Source organism: Pleuronectes platessa, chromosome 3 (assembly GCF_947347685.1).
Source record: "Pleuronectes platessa chromosome 3, fPlePla1.1, whole genome shotgun sequence".
NCBI classification, from domain to species: Eukaryota; Metazoa; Chordata; class Actinopteri; order Pleuronectiformes; family Pleuronectidae; genus Pleuronectes; species Pleuronectes platessa.
Window position 1 is genome coordinate 4,509,447 of NC_070628.1, and position 16,891 is coordinate 4,526,337.

The 16,891-nt window shown below is 42.7% G+C and overlaps 1 protein-coding gene across 1 annotated transcript; it reads right to left on the reverse strand.

Annotated features, from left to right (window-relative positions):
* Window positions 1–3,296: 3,296 nt before the first annotated feature.
* On the reverse strand, window positions 3,297–12,418 carry c1qtnf6b (C1q and TNF related 6b). Its single transcript, XM_053418512.1, has 3 exons — window positions 12,177–12,418; window positions 7,337–7,530; window positions 3,297–5,501 (listed from the first exon to the last, which is right to left on the reverse strand). Exons 2-3 carry the CDS (start codon window positions 7,515–7,517, stop codon window positions 4,954–4,956), a joined length of 729 nt encoding a protein of 242 aa, XP_053274487.1. The 5' UTR covers window positions 7,518–7,530; window positions 12,177–12,418; the 3' UTR covers window positions 3,297–4,953.
* Window positions 12,419–16,891: the final 4,473 nt, after the last annotated feature.

The following is a 16,891-nucleotide window of genomic DNA, read 5'->3' on the forward strand; positions in this document are numbered from 1 at the left end:
ACCTGCCCCAGTCAATGTTCACTACCGGCAAAACGCTGTGGAACTACAGCATATTTTACCAATGTTTAGATACTCTGTTCAAAACAGTGAACTTTCTGTTCAAAACCTAACTTATCAGTAATTTAGATCACTGTAGATGGAAAGATGCTGCATTTGGACAGACAAATGAAGTTACATGTTTGAATAAGAAAAAATATTTAGTTTATAGTTTATTTACTTTATTTTACAGTAATTTAGATTTTTTTCCCCCTGTGCACCATAGTTCTTGGTGAATTGGCATGGAATTACTTTTTTTACGTAAAAGCAACACTACATACAATGATCTGTACAAAACACAGAGGATAAGTTTTGCAATGCAAAACACCTGGTGGTCATTTCAGCTAAAGACCTACTCAGCTAAAGACCTACTCAGGTGTTTTACATGTAATTTGTGCCCTGTTGAAAAAGGGCCTTCTTTGGCATTTGCTTTGGACTTCTTTACTTAGTTGGTATAGGAAAATGGATGCAGCAAGAGGCAGAGGCAGAGGAAGAGGCAGAGGAAGAGGAAGAGGTGGAGGTGAAGGTGAAGGTGGAGGTGGAGGTGGAGGTGAAGGTGGAGTAGGAGGAAGAGGAAGAGGTAGAGGAAGAGGAAGAGGTGGAGGTGAAGGTGAAGGTGAAGGTGGAGGTGGAGGTGGACTTTGTAATGTATTTTCTGTTTTGTGTAACACTTGCACTGTGACAAAATCTCCAAAAAGTAAAGCACAGTGAAAAAACCTGTTGTGTTTGTGATTTGTTTCTGGATCATATATTACGTACTTACTGTATGTAATTTGCATTACAAAAACTGAAAATTGTTATTCTCAGTTTCTCATAAAACACTTACAGTATTTACTGTATTTACAATTACAGTACATTTACCACACTCAATTGTGACATCTTTTGTGGGAGGTAAACCGACATATGAACACTGTCAGCAGATACTTGGCTTGGATTGTCATACTGTAATATTACAAACTTTATTACTGTAGTCCAAAGAAGTGTTTGTCTGTGTTTTTTCTCTTTTTTTCAATGCAACACTACAGGAAATCTCGGCCAAACTGGAGGACACAGCAACATTTTATATATGCAATTGGCAATGCTTCAAGATGTTAGTGTTTTTTAGGTCATAGTGTTCTGAGAGGAAACATGTGTTAAGTTATGGCAGCATTGTTTGTGGTGTGGTTGTTGTAGTGCATTTTTCACCAAAGGTTAACAGATATGCAGAGGTGTGTGTCTCTAAAGCCCACTGTGTTAAGTGATAGGGAAAAGTGACCATAGTATGGGTACATGACCGAAAACGATAGGAAAAAACTGTACGTAAAAAAAGTAATTCCATGCCAATTCACCAAGAACTATGGTGCACAGGGGGAAAAAAATCTAAATTACTGTAAAATAAAATAAATAAACTATAAACTAAATATTTTTTCTTATTCAAACATGTAACTTCATTTGTCTGTCCAAATGCAGCATCTTTCCATCTACAGTGATCTAAATTACTGATAAGTTAGGTTTTGAACAGAAAGTTCACTGTTTTGAACAGAGTATCTAAACATTGGTAAAATATGCTGTAGTTCCACAGCGTTTTGCCGGTAGTGAACATTGACTGGGGCAGGTATCCATGAAATTTGGAAGAAGGCATCATTGCCAGCATTTGTATCTTAGCATAGGGGCAAGTAACCACAGTTTGGTTCACATGGTCTACTGGTATGCTCACTGTGTGAAGTGTTTAGGGAATGTGAACATGGTTTAGGTAAATTGCCTAAAACGATAGGAAAAAACTGTAATCAAGTTAAATAAGTAAGAGTTTTGATATATGATAGATTTTTTCTATAGCAAATCTGTCAACTCTGCAACCTCTAAAAAGGCTGTTTTTTTTTAAATTGTTGTATAGAATTTACATATATACATTAATAAGCACCGAGTCAGAGCCCGGACTGTGATTTCATCCTCCCATCTCTTTGTTAGTCGGCGTTAAACAGTCTGTGTGTTGGTTTGTTTGTGTTAAACAGTGTTAAACCGTCTGTGTGTTGGTTTTGTTTGTGTTTAACAGTGTTAAACCCTCTTTGTGTTGGTTTTGTTTCTGTGTAACAGTGTTAAACCCTCTTTGTGTTGGTTTTGTTTGTGTGTAACAGTGTTAAACCCTCTTTGTGTTGGTTTTGTTTGTGTGTAACAGTGTTAAACCCTCTGTGTTGGTTTTGTTTGTGTGTAACAGTGTTAAACCCTCTTTGTGTAGGTTTTGTTTGTGTTAAACAGTGTTAAACCCTCTGTGTTGGTTTTGTTTGTGTTAAACAGTGTTAAACCGCCTGTATGTTGGTTTTGTTGGTATTAAACAGTGTGTATCGCTCAGCGGGGATAATTACAGGTGATTTTACAGTGAAGCTTCATTGTTCCAATGGTTTTCATCGTTCCTGTAAAAGTGGAGTTAAATGAGTTGATTGTTGCGTCTGACTGGGAGGGTAAGTGTGTGCAGTTATCTTTAATGGGAAACAAATCGAGCGTGAATACAGAATAAAGTGTTTTAGGTGGAAACTTTCTGTTTGTGGTTATTTATACGTTTAGGTTTGATTGATTTATTACCTGGATTTGGTCATAAAGCATTTTTACCTTAAAGGAGGTTATGTTTTCACCTCTGTTTGTTTGTTTGTTTGTTTGTGATCAAGATTCCACAGAAACAAGAAGGACCGATTCCCACAGAGCTCAGTTAACTATTCTCTCTGCTGTTATTCTAGATTTCAAACAAATGTTTAAATATTCTGCTCAAATGACAGAACTAAGTCCAAACTAACCTGAACTGGACCAAAACAAATCATTTCATTTGACCCACTTGTACATATATATGATGAAGTGAACTGAATCAGCCTGTGCTCACTTGAACTAACATCTCTCCTACTGTGCATGTTGGAACACCCCCCCACTGGTCTGAGCTGATGATCCAGGAAACTGTTGAGTTGTGTCCTGCTCTGTTTCCCTGCAGAGCTTCTCAGATCTCCACTCGGAGCTTAAAGTATTTATAGCGCTGCAGTCTGCCTTCCCTCCAGCACAAGCTCCCTCAGGACGGTGTTACAGCTAATGGGAGACGTGGCCGAGCAGATGGAGCCGGCTCGCTGACGAATGCTTCTCTCTTTGTTTTGTTTATTGGCCGGTTTTTAAAGGTTACATCACAAAAAAACATTTCCCGGCTCAATGGTGAGTCAACTCCTGCACTCTGGTGTCTGGACAGGGATGAGGAAAGTGACCATGTGATGTGTGACGTGTGATTGGCAGAAACAGGCGTCTGGTTCTTTGGAAAATGATGAAAACCTTTAATTTCTTCTAATCAAGTGTCTGGAGGATGTTGAGTGATGCAGAACAACAAAGAAGGAGAAATAATAAAAACACAAACACACACAGTCCAGCCCCAACAGCATTAAGTGTTCGCACAGATATGAGCTATTATACAACTATTTACATACACTGATCTGCAGTCTGTGACAATACATGACAATTCATCATCAAGAACCATAACACATTCCTGCATCTGATAATAAAGCACCACAGTTGTTTTTATTATTTTTTGATATGTTATGAAATGTTCACGTTTAAAGGGTCAGTTCAAGAAATGGCACAAATTATTTTACGGCAACTTTCAAAAACGGTCTCAATGTCAATTTAGTTTTTTAGTTTCATAGATCAGGGATTTTGTCTGAGATTCAGGATCAGCATCTCTGAGACGGATCTGACTGTAAATGTTTTGACCTGGTTTGTGGGCAGAGGAAGAATCTGTATTTTTGAAAAGCGTAAACACACAGCTCGACCATTTCCTCCAATTACAGACACCAGAAATGAATCATGCTTATGTAAAAGCTCTTCATAGAGTCGACCTGGTCTCTCACCCAGATGATCTAACTTTTTCTCTTACCGATCAATTTCACCTGAATCGATGCTCGGTTGTTCTAACGTCATTTGGTCTGTACCCTGGTCGGTGGTCGGTGACCATCCATAAAGATTTTACTGTCTTCATCAGGCAGGTAGGACTCAGCACAAACTCAGTAGATACCAGTGATAGTGAGTTTACAGGCATCGAGACCACCGGGACCATCACCCTGTTCAAATTAAACCTTCTGCTCGTGATGGACAAACGAGAACATCATGACAACGAACAGGTTCTAGAGGTAAACGTTGCATCTGATGCTAAAAACACTCCAGGGCCGAAATATCATAGGGAGACATTTAAAGTCATTGAAACCACATTTAAGTTTAAAATACTAATTTCTAGAAATAATTAAACTGGATCCGACATCATATTCCATCCAATTAGCTCGTTTACAAGCCTCTGAGGTCGTGGGCCTGTGAGGGAAACGTTTTTAAAATCTCCTGCAGTGGATAAATCATCATGTAACATCTATTTAAACTATTTGCTTGGCCACACTCTGTCTGGAGAAGTGAGGAGAAGTGAGGACGGCTGAACTGACCCTTTAAACTGTTCTTCTGAAAGGCACCAAGCAAACGTGCTGAGCAGACACATTTCAATCTCACTGCTCATCTCAGCACCAATATAAAAACGATTGCACAGATTTCATGATTCCTGACAAGTGAGAGAACTTTAACACAAAGTCCCTGATGTGAGAGGAGAAGCAGCTCAGCACAGAAGAAGGAAACATTGTGGGCTTTGTACAAAATTGTATTTCTGGCACAAAGGAAGTGACTCAACATTCTTTCCTAATCGTGTGCTTCGTTACCTTTTCCTCTTAATTATTGCTCCTTTTGATTCTAATATGTTTTATGGGAAGTCCTCGTTTACGTTTGTTCATTTCCAGGCTGAGAGGAAAAAAGCACCAAACTTGTAACGTCCTGTAAAGTTTCATCTGTTTTGGGACAAAGTGGAATCCACGGCCAAAAAAAAGTAAATAATCCGACCCAGAGCTTTGTGCCGATCTGCTGGTTGTTCCCAGGTTCTCACTGGAGGCTCGGCGCCACCAGGTACCCGTTGAAGGTGATGTAAACATCCACGTCATCGCTGTACACGGCGTTCTCCCGCTCCCGCTTGTAGAGTCGCACCCACACCTCGTCGTTCAGCGCCAGGTTCAGCATCACGCTCTGACTCTGCATGATGGAGCGCTCGCTGGGCTGCGCGTACAGGATCACCTGCTCCTTGTCGTTGTGCATCAGGTGCAGGTAGGTCTCCTTGAAGTTCCAGGTGTGGATGTTGATGTTGAAGAGGAACACCCCCGGCACGTAGCAGTAGAACTTGCCCTTGAACATGTTGAAGTGCTCGTCCAGGTTGACGAACACGGTGTCGAACACCAGCGCCTGGTAGTAGTCCACGCTGTGCAGGGCCTTCCGGCGGCCCACGGAGAAGGAGGAGTGAGGGATCTTGCAGGCGTCCCCGGGGGAGCCCGCCTGGCCTTTGCTGCCCTTAGTGCCCGAGGGTCCTCGCCAGCCGGCCGTGCCCTCCAGACCGGGCTTCCCAGGTGTCCCTTTATCTCCTCTGTCTCCTTTGTCCCCTGAGAAGAACAGAAACATCCGAGGTTAGCGTTCCAGATCATGTCTTTGGCACAAGATGGCATTTTGATGGCACACTGGTTTTCATCTGGGTTATGGGACCTGACAACATGCTCTGAAAATGATTACTGAGCCAACGTCCACCCACTGAAGCATCACTGCTTAAACTCCATCCTCACATCTCAATGAAGCAGATGTAAAACAAATAAAAATGCCTCAGAGCTGTGAAAACATTCCCTCGACAATAAACTGAGAAACTTTGCAGCTTATTGAAACTGTTGAAAGTGACCATGTTATATGAGGGATGACACATTTTCCCTTCATGCAGCGCTGAATAAATCTTTTTTAAATCAACTTGGTGAATTCAAAACCATGAGCCACACATGAATCTCTCGTCACATCTCTGTTGTTGTTTCTAGGAGGGAGCCTTGTTCCCTTCAGGCAAGACGTGAGCCCAGCATGGGCTGAGTTCACCACAGTCATCCCCCCCCCCCCCCCCCCCCCCCCACACACACACACACACACACACACAGGGATCTGTCTGCCCACACAACAAACCCAAGACGAGACTCTTTCCACAAACAGCAGCTCAGCAGCCACCTCTGCTCTCACAGCCATATATGGAACTGATCCTTCGTCCTGAACTCAGACACACTAGGCCGCCTGGTGACTCCTCTTCCTCCTGCTCAGTCTTTGTAAAACTGAAGTATCCACTTTGAGAGAAGTCACTTCCTGGTTCCTGCAGTGACCCTCAACCTGTCTCCCACCAATGAACAACCAGACAATCACTCAAGCCTTCAGGGATCATAAATCAAGTTGCTGATGGAGTTTGGAGGGAGGCTCTTTCTTCAACTTGATCTTGTTTGCATCAACATCGTGCCACAAACATTTTATACCACAGTGGAAACTACTGTATTTTTATACCAGAAGGTCGAAGGTTCGATTCCAGTCTTTTACATCTGCATGCCAAAGTGCCCTAGGGCAAGATCCTGAAACCCAAATGGCCACCTCTTAAATGTTGAATGCACTAAGTTGAGGTCAATGACATGTGATGTAGTGTGATAAAGGTGGAGTTTTGGAGAGTTAATCCTTAATCAACTTTACCAGGACTTCATGTGCAGTGGTGCAGATCATTGTGCGACCTAGGGCAGTGAGTTTGTGGCTCATTGGAAAGTATTTTTGAGAAACCAACTGTGTCCAAGAAATTAAAAGTTGGACCGAAGTTCTTCAGATGGAAACTTTCACTGTTTCTCTGTGGTGTAACAAAGCCTTGATTAATCCAAACTATGTGTGTGCTAGTATCTGGTGTGTGTGTGTGTGTGTGTGTGTGTGTGTGTGTGTGTGTGAGAGTGTTTTTGTGTGTGTGTGTGCTAGTATCTGGTGTGTGAGAGACCAACAGAAGGATATTTCTTTGGTTTGTGGTCCAGCAGTTGGACTGGTTTCGGGGGGGTTGCTGGTGGGTCAGATCAGACTTGGCATGTTCACTAATCCAAGAACCAGCAGATTAAACAACAGAGTGATGACTCATCAGATGGAAGCTGGCTGCGACGTCTCCGAAATCCAAAACACATGTTCTCACAAAACTCTCGGATTGTGTAGCTGTCGAAAAACTTTTGTCTATTTAATCTCTTTTCGCACTATTCTGCCTCGTTCTCTTTTCCCAGAGGTTTTCAAACTGAGAGAATTATTACTTGAACAAATACCAGCGCGATAAAAACTTCCTAAAATGAGATTTGACCTGGACTCTGAATTATAAGTTTGCTACGTGTCCTCTCTGCTAACGTGGAGGAGGTGGAGGTTCACGACCTGTGGATTCCTCGGTCAGTTAGTTACTCACCTTTGAGGATGGTCATGTTGATGACCGTGCGGACCTCGGGGATCTGGTACTGGCCGGTGGGCGGCGACGGCTCGATGTGGTCGCAGCAGCGTCTGCAGAGTCTGGAGGGGGGGCGGGAGGGGGAGGGGACACAGCAAACCAGGGGGAGGAGCCACAGCAGCCTCAGGCACAAAACCATCATGGTGTTCACTGACCTGAGAGGGGGAGGAGAGAAGAAGGGAAGAGTTAAAGGAGAAGAATGGTAAATTGGACATTCATATTGTGCAGCAGCAGCTCAGCCACAAGGTTCTTCAGACTGAGTCTAGATCTAGAACGAAAGCTGCCACCATGGTTTCCTTTGGTCTTTAAATCTGTCAGATGATCAGCTACTCGACTGGAGTGGAATCTAAATGACCAATCAAAGGAAGGGATCCTCAGCCACTGGCCCCGCCTCCAAGGTCTCTAAGTTCAACCAGCTAGAGAACGAAAAGCCATGAAACCAAAACCAAAATCGTTTGTGTTAGTTAGTTGTGTATTTTATTACATTCATGTGGAAAACTGGCCAAGTGTCAAGATATCTCCAGAATAAACTTGTTAGATTTTGTAAGGTTTCCTCAACTCAGGATTTTAAAACTCTGACAGTAAATCCCAGGCGTTGATGGAAGACTCGTGGTTTTGTGCCCATGTTTAGTCCGTCCAGAGAAATCCATCGTAAAAGTAGCAGAGATTAAAGTTTCTGCAGGAACAGATGTCTCAGTTTGATCAAAGTGCATCGCAGCCAGGACGTCTCAGCCAGCTCACACTTCTGCTTCGTTCTTAATAAGCATGAATTCATCACATTTATTCTCTGGCAGCTGTTGAAAGGTTTCTGGAAAATGTGGGAAATCCTTCATTCCACGTGTCGGATTAAGAGAAAAGCCTTCACACCGAAAAACGTAAATTACAACCAACAGATTTAAATCATCTCAAAGTGTAGAACAGGTCGTCTGAGGGAAGTCCCTGAGTTTCCTTTGATTTATTCACTGAAGGTCAAAGCCAGAGATTTACACTTGTGTGTCGTATGTGGGATCCAGTTTCGAATAGAGCGATGTAAAAAACATGTATTTGACCGTCCACACACAGACACACACCACACACACACACACACACACACACACACACACACACCTGGAGCGAATCGAATATAAAAACATCAGCAGTTATTCGATGCTCTCTGAATCTCTCTCACAAACATTCACACACTTTTCCAAGGACGATATGAGCTGCTGATCTTCCCTAGGAATGCCTCATCGAAACCTCCCCACATACCCCCACACAAACACACACACACACACACACACACACACACACACACACACACACACACGCACACACACACAGACACACACTATCCCTGTGGGGAACAACTCGTTGACATAATGCTTTCCTTGGGAAGTTTATGAAACCAGGAGATAAGAAATGTCCTCAAACCAGCTGATGCTGCTCTGGGAGCCGGCCCCTCTTCAGACGTGGCTTCTCCTCCGATGTCTGAAGAAGAGTCCGTGCCATTACTTTGGATGTATTTAGAAGTTTTTGTGAGCGTCAGCTGGTGTGTGGACATTTAACGTCTTCTTATAATGTTTTCTTTATCCTGACCTTAACCATCAGACCACATCCCTGCCCTCAACTTGTCCAAACCCTTCTATTAAACCACTTGTAGCCTGAATTCCCCAAAAAACTAAGACCTAACCCATGAAAAGCAGCCTCTACCCACGAGAGACTCAATGTTAGTCCCAGTTCGTTTCCTATAGTCTCCAACTAGGAATAAAAACAAACACAAACACACCCACAGTTGTGTTACTATAACTTAGGAGGACATTACACTGACCTAGAATCATTTCCAGGAGACTCACTCTGACATTAACCATAATTACAGTTTGCTGCACTTCTATAAACAGATTCTAGATGTGAATCTGCAGAGTCTGAAGCAGAGGGACCAGATCTTTGGGTCAATGCTGTCAACCCCTGACCCTCTGAACTCAAACTCAAGTCTCACACCTCAGTCAGACTGTAAACAGTGACCAGCGAGCAGAAGAAGGAGACTTGAACCAAACTCCCACTGTTTACACAGGAAGCCCCAAAAGATACTGGACATTGTCCCCAGTGGATAATTTGTCATCAGACGATAGCCGAGGTTTGTTATTAGCCAAAGACTAACAAACACAAGTCCCAGTTTATTGTCCTTGAGTTTAAAAATAAGTATCACTTGTAAAAAACAATACTAAAACATGACTTTGACTTTTTCCCCTCATTCAACTTCATCAATAAACTCCCTCTTGTCTCCCTCAGCTTCCTGTCATCAATCCCCACGTTAAGCGTCTTCACTTCCAGTTCCTCACATGCCGACATAAATCATCGGAGAAGAGATCTACAGTGAAGAGAGGAGGAAAATACAAAAGGCTGGACAGGTAAGCTGGAGCTAAAGAATAAAAGTAAACAGAGGAGAGAAGGCCGGGGGGAGATAAAGGAGAGAGTCCCTGAAGCTTTCACTGAGACGGATGAATGTGAACACGACCTGAGATGATGGATGAAGCTCCACTCGGAGAAAATGTAACTCCATATTTCTCTCCAGCTCCTGATGATAAAACATAACCATAACTGTTGCTGCCTCACTGTCACAGTCAGGCTCGGGTCAGAGGAAACAGTTCTATCATTCATTTCCTCATATCGCTGTTAATTTGCACTGACTGCAACAACAGACAAATGTTGTCTCCTCCATGTTGGGAGTTGGGACAAGTCAAAGTTTGTATTGGGTTCATTTCTGGGTCGTGGGAGAGAAGTAGAGATGTGTCACCCATCTATGTTGTTATCACGTTAGCTGATAGAGCCAGAATTTAATTTATTGTGATTCCATAATGAACACTGGAAGAAAAATGCTGTTCTCCACAGACCAGTCAGATTAAAACAGAGACACACTAAAGACATATTTAAAAACAACAGACGGGTTTTAAAAGAAGCTGATGATACGTTTAATGTAATAACTTTCAAACTTTAAATGATGGCAGCCTAGCACCACTGAATCTAAAATAGAAAAGTGCTGATGTAACTGTGCTCCCATTAGACACAAACACAGTCTAAATAAACGGACCAGTAGAAGCTGCTGAGCTCCGCTGCCAGAAATTATGAAACCTCACTAGGAAACTCTCTGATTTATGTTTCCATCCTATTTGACACTGAGGACTTCGAACACTAAATAATAGAAGCTATAAAGCTATAATATAATTTTCATTGAGTGTTTCAACTTCCTCAGAAACCTTAATACATTATAAAGAGAAGGGGACAGTTATACTATCTTGTGTTTCTTGCCAAAAGAACTCAAGCATAAAACATCTGCTGATTCTCCAAGTTATGAAATATTTGGCAAGAAGCTCTTTTCCCCGATCAACTGCTAATGCTGACACGCGGATTTCTGTCATCTGTCAAACATGCTTAGACACAACGTGATCAGCGCTTCAACACAAGGTGGATGTGCCACATATGGGTTTGTGTGTTTGTTTCCCGCCCTGTCCTGTCATGCACCAGGGATAAAAGAATGAACTTTATTCATATAGCACCTTTAAGTCAGAGCTACAGTTTGTTCTACAAGTTAATCTGGGGGCAATTAATTTAAAGCAATTGGAGGATCACACAATATTAACGCACAACTGTGAGAATTTGTCTCTGTCTGTTTGTGTGTGGAAGGAATAGAAGGAAGAGCAAGTTCAATATTCATAAACTTATCTTTATATAGCCAAGGTTTAGTGTTCTTCGATGTCCTTGGATAAACCACAGCAGCAGTTGGCAACTTGTGGACCTCAGGCCAAAACTGCCGCCAGAACATTTTCATAACTTGATAATTTGTATTTCATCATTTGGAACAGATCTCAAGAATCAGAAAAACAATTCCTCTTTGACAATTTCTCAACAAAGTTAAAGCAAAATGTTGCTTTATATCCAGCTGAATCAAAGAGATGTTATTTTGAAAGTTGTGAACTTAGGTGTAGGACGCTTCACAGACTCTGAAACCATAAATCATTCAAACTTATATGAGCCACACACGTGAACAGTAATTAATCAGATTCAGTTGTGTATTGTGTTGACTTAATGAACCAGGGAGGATGAACACAAAGTTTTCTAACTTCAGCTCCGCAGCATCAACACAAGAGAACAGAACATTCTCTAAAGTTATACATCATCAACCCCCCCCCCCCCCCCCCCCCCCCACAGCAACAAGCACAATTTGCACCATGATCTTGATAACACACCAATAATGAACTGACACAAACAAAAACACACACAAACTCTCTCTCCCTCTCTCTCTTTGTCTAACACACACACCCACCCCCCCAAACACACACACACACACACGCGTGCAACAACGGAGTCATAATGAAATCATTGAGGGAGCCACGTCTACAACAGAGCCAGAGCATCAGTTTGGCACGCGCCTGCAGTCCGGAGAAACCACGCGCGCACGGCTGAAAACACACAACATGCACACACACAAAACAACACGCACACCCGCACACAAAAATCGTGCACGTATCGATAAATACGTGCATGCAACTTTATAACACACACGTACACATCCACACACACTGCTGCTGAGTTGTTCGACTTGTGAATAACTTCTAGAATCCTGCACGTCTCTGCACGAACGCAAACGCGCCGCCGGGTGTTTCCTCCTCTTCTCCTTCTTCTCCTTCTCCTCCTTATTCTTCTCCTCCCTCTCTTTATTTATCAATTTACACCTCAGGTCTCTTATTGTCCCGCAGCGCAGCGGGACATGTCGTCAGAAAGTGTCTGTCCCCGGGTCGCGGTGTGTGGAGGAGGATTGTCTTACCTGCTGGAGTCTCTGCAGCCGAGGAAGAGGAGGACAGACTGCTGGTGTCAGCCTCAGAGGAGGAACTAAACCTCTCTCTCTCTCCCTCTCTCTCTCTCAATCCCTCTCTTCCATACACACTCTCTCCCTCCCTCTCTGTCTTTACACACACACACACGTCTCTCTCTCCATACTCCTTCCATAATGTCCTTCATCTCCTCCCCTCCCGTCCTGCCTTCTCCTCCTGTTCCTCTGTTCCTCCTCCATCCATCCGTCCATCCATCCTTAAACTCCACATCCATCACTGCTCCTCAGAGAGTCCAGACTAATGGGAGTTTTATTCATCCCATCACAGAAGTTTCCATCTTTCTGACTCTTTTCTTCTTCTTCTCCTTTAATCAGCCCCTTACCTTCCACCTCCCATAACTCCCCCATTGGAGTCCTTGAATCACACCTCGCTGCAAAACTTCCTTTATATCCATCATCTGCATAAACCTGTCATCTCATCATCGGTCTCATCCTCTATAGAAACATCTTATCGCAGAGTGAAGAATGAGAAACAGAAAAAAACAAAACACATCTGCTTGTTAAAGTTAATGTTTTTACACGCTCCACATAAATGTCTCATCTGTAAATACAGGGTAACATCACTCAGACGTGTGACTGCTCCTCAGCAGATGTTACTGTGGTGAGAGCTGCAGACAGGGATCTGACTCAGGGGTCACGGCTGGTCTCAGGCACAGTCATCTGTCTGGCCTTGGTAGAGGTTTGTGTTTTTAACCATAGACTGTTTTAACAGCCATGATAAGATAAGATAGGAAAAGATAAGATAAGATAAGATAAGATAAGATAAGATAAGATAAGATAAGATAAGACAGGATAAGATAAGAAAAGATAAGATAAGATAAGACAAGACAGGATAAGATAAGTCAGGATAAGATAAGATAAGAAAAATAAAAGATAAAATAAGATAAGATAAGAACAGATAAGATAAGATAAGTCAGGATAAGATAAGTTAAGAAGAATAAAAGATTAAATAAGATAAGATAAGATAAGATTAGATAAGATAAGTCAGGATAAGATAAGTTAAGAAGAATAAAAGATTAAATAAGATAAGATAAGATAAGATTAGATAAGTCAGGATAAGATAAGAAGAATAAAAGATCAAATAAGATAAGATAAGATAAGAAGAATAAAAGATCAAATAAGATAAGAAAAGATAAGATACGTCAGGATAAGATAAGATAAGATAAGTCAGGATAATACAAGATAAAATAAGAAAAGATAAGATAAGATAAAACTATTTATTTAATTTATCATTCCCTCACCGAAGAGAAGAGAATCAGGAGACATAATGCATCCATATAAATAAATAAATGAAAAATACAGTATATATATATAATTTACACCTTTTAAACAGAAGTTGTTTTTATAGAAATATAAAGAGCAGTGGCACAAGACGACTGAGTGTAGACTGCGTATATGTTTACAGGCAAATATACATGGTAAACAAAAAGAATATGACAGTATATAATGCTACATATATATACTCATATTCAATCCACAGTACATTCTGTATAGTCCAACTTGTTGAAAGGTAATTTGGGAATTGTAAGACTACATAAACGTCAGTAGAGATGAATCGTTAAGTAAAAATCCCCCAGGTAAAACAGAATAATAAAACATCAATGTGGGGGGGGGGGGCTTTGACAAGCAGACCCTGTGATCTGGAACAAAGCCCCTCCCTCCCTCAGCAGCCTCGGCCCGAAGCCAGCTTCAGCTCATCTCTCTCACTGGTTAAAACCCACTAGGCCTTGAGGCTGTGATGGTTTTAAAGTGTCCAGTGAAGATGATCTGTTCCCTGCTGCACTTTAGCTGCTTCAGTAAATTCCTGCAACATGTTCCAGCCCAGTGTCGCTTGTCCTGGAGACCACTGGAAACATCAATCCAACCAGTGGACCCAGGGATGATGTCATGAGTTGATCTGACCGTGTTCCTGTCGCTGTCTTTTCTCTTTTCTCCTGTTCTGCACATCTGTAAAGTTCTTCTCTTAAATTCTCCGTGATCTGTCTTTGTGCTGTTTTTAAATCCCTCCCTCTCCTCGGTCTGCTTCACCTCGGCTGCCCTCCTCCTCTCACCCGGGTCCCGGTCGTGTTCTGCTCGGCCTGTTTCCCGTCGCCTCGCTCTGCTCAGAGGTGAAACAACAAAGTGGAGCAAACACACAGAGAATAGAAATGAAATCTCATGTGTGAGGTAAAAGAACTTGTACTTCTGTAATGAGGACACAATGTCCCGGCGGATAAGAGTGTGAGACGCTCCCCCGAGGCCCCGGAGACGTCAAGACTCCTACAGGCTCTGTAAATTACCTCTGCACTGATTCTTCAACTCAACTTAACAACAATTGAGCTGTTTTCAGCCTGAACACCAGAGTTTCTCCTGTAATGACCTAGAGGGGCGGTTTGAGAGAATGCAGCGCTCAGTAGCTCTGGATTTACTTTTTTTCCTGAGAATAGAACGTCTGACTGAGCCCAGAGAATTCACCGCAAGAGGGTGAATGTTGGACAAGACGCTCACTTGCTCCTGGTGGATTCTCCGGACGCAAAGATAGACGACAGACGCAAAACTGGAGAAGCGAACAAACAAATATATCAGAAGAACAAGAGGAATCAGACTCGTAGAAGAATCCAACGAAGACGTCCTTTTCTTTCTGCACCGTGTGAACTGGAGAGCTGAGAATCTCCTGATGAGATCTCGGTTGACTCATGTCTGCACAGTATTATCTGGAGTTCATGTCTGAGAATGTTTTATGACCTATGCAGTGAATATATTGACTTTTGACCCGTGTGTTGTTCTGTGTGTTGCAGCAGGAATAGCTTTAGTTTGCATTCCTCTATTCCACTTCCACTAAATGCAGAACAGGAGCTGCAACCTCAGTAAAACTCCACTACAGACGTAAAGTATCCATCTTTATGGAGACATCTTTCTTCTGTGTGCTTAGCTGAGCCCACGAGTTCAAGAGTTCAACACCGGATTTGTGTCAAACAGGAAGCTTGAATGCAGAAAGTTTATAATCCCTATAAATCAAACTCTCCATTTAAAGTGTCATGAAGTGAGGGCGTGGAGTTTGGAAGGTTTTTGAAATATATGATTTTAACAGTTTGTTTGAGTTTGTGGCTGCATGAACCTGAGATGTTCAGGGAGTGGCTTGTGTTGCTTCCACAGAAGGCGACCAGGGAGACACAGTGTTCTTCTGCAAATACACAGTTCCTGATTCATCTTCTTATTCAGTCTCACGTCTCGGCTGCAGGACGCTGAGCAGCTGCACCGGTGTAGAGAGAGACATTCATCAGAGTAGAATATGTAGTAGCTGGAATCTTCAGCCTGGCTGGAAGGATCATCTCATTTATCTGTTATTAATGATGAAGGTTTGTTTCTCAGTTCAGAGGCTTCATCTGAGGACGTCACAGCGGCGCAACCATTTCAAAGGCTCTTTCATCACGTGGCCGACAAATGTGTCTTTTCATCCGTGATTTTGGAGCCGTGGTTATCGTAGTCCCACTTATACACTCTATAGACCAATCACGAGTCAGTCAGTCATTTCACCCGGTTTCTTATGTTAGCCAATAAAAACTTACAAACTTACTCGAAAAATGTTCATTCGAACGAACACCAGTGTTATAAGAACAATACCAAAAATTACAGAAAAAATGACTTTTAACTTTCAGCTGAGATGGGGGCGGAGTTTATGACCTACACTGCAGCCGGCCACCAGGGGGCGATCAAGACCCTTTGGCTCAACAATTGGGGAGCTGTCGTCCATCTTTATTTACAGTCTTCGATTTGGAATCCCTCAAAAGAAGGAACACCTTTTGACTAAATTCTGTTTTAAATAAGAAAAAGTCACTTCAGGATCTCAGCAACTCAAAAGTTACAAAACCCTTTGAACTTCAAAGATACTTTTTGTATTTCATGCTGCGACTCCTCTGAGGAGGATTCAGAATGTCAGGAGACACAAACACATCAGAAAGACCAGAGCACAGCGATGAGTGAGCTAAACGTCGCTCGGGGCTGATCGCCGGGGGTGTGGGGGGGGGGGGGGACGGAAGAGACCGACAGGTATCACTCACTCCATCGCCTGTGATCTTCAAAGCCGATCATTACAGAACATTTTCCCAAACGCAGAACGACCGTTTGGCCTGAGCCGCTCGTCAGTTTCCTTTAAGTCTGCGATCGGAGTTCTGTGCTTCCTGCGGCCTCCATATGTTCCACGTTAATCCACTCTCCCTCTCTCTCTCACTGGTCCCATTCCCATTCCCCTTGGCTCCCAGTGTATGAACGCATGTCATCAACAGCCGGCCGAGCAGGATCAGAGTCTCCTGCAGGACTTGGCTGCAGATGTGGATTTCATGTCCTCGCTCATTTGATGTGGAGTTTGAGACGGGGGGGGGGGCTTTACAGAGAGGGAGAGGGTTCTTCTAAATCTTATTTTGTAAAGAGAAGTAAGTTAGGTTTTCCTTTCACGTGTCCAAAATATTCTCATTTTCATCTGGTAGCTGGATTCATGGATGTAAAACTTTTATATAATTGGCTCAGAGCTCAGTGTGAAACCTTTGGGCCCGATGCAGAAACTCAACGTGGTAGAAGAGACAGATGTAGGGAAGGGCGGGGGGAGTGTGTGTGTCTGTGTGTGTGTGTATGAATACAAGTACTTTCTGCAGTCTCTCTCTCTCTCTCTC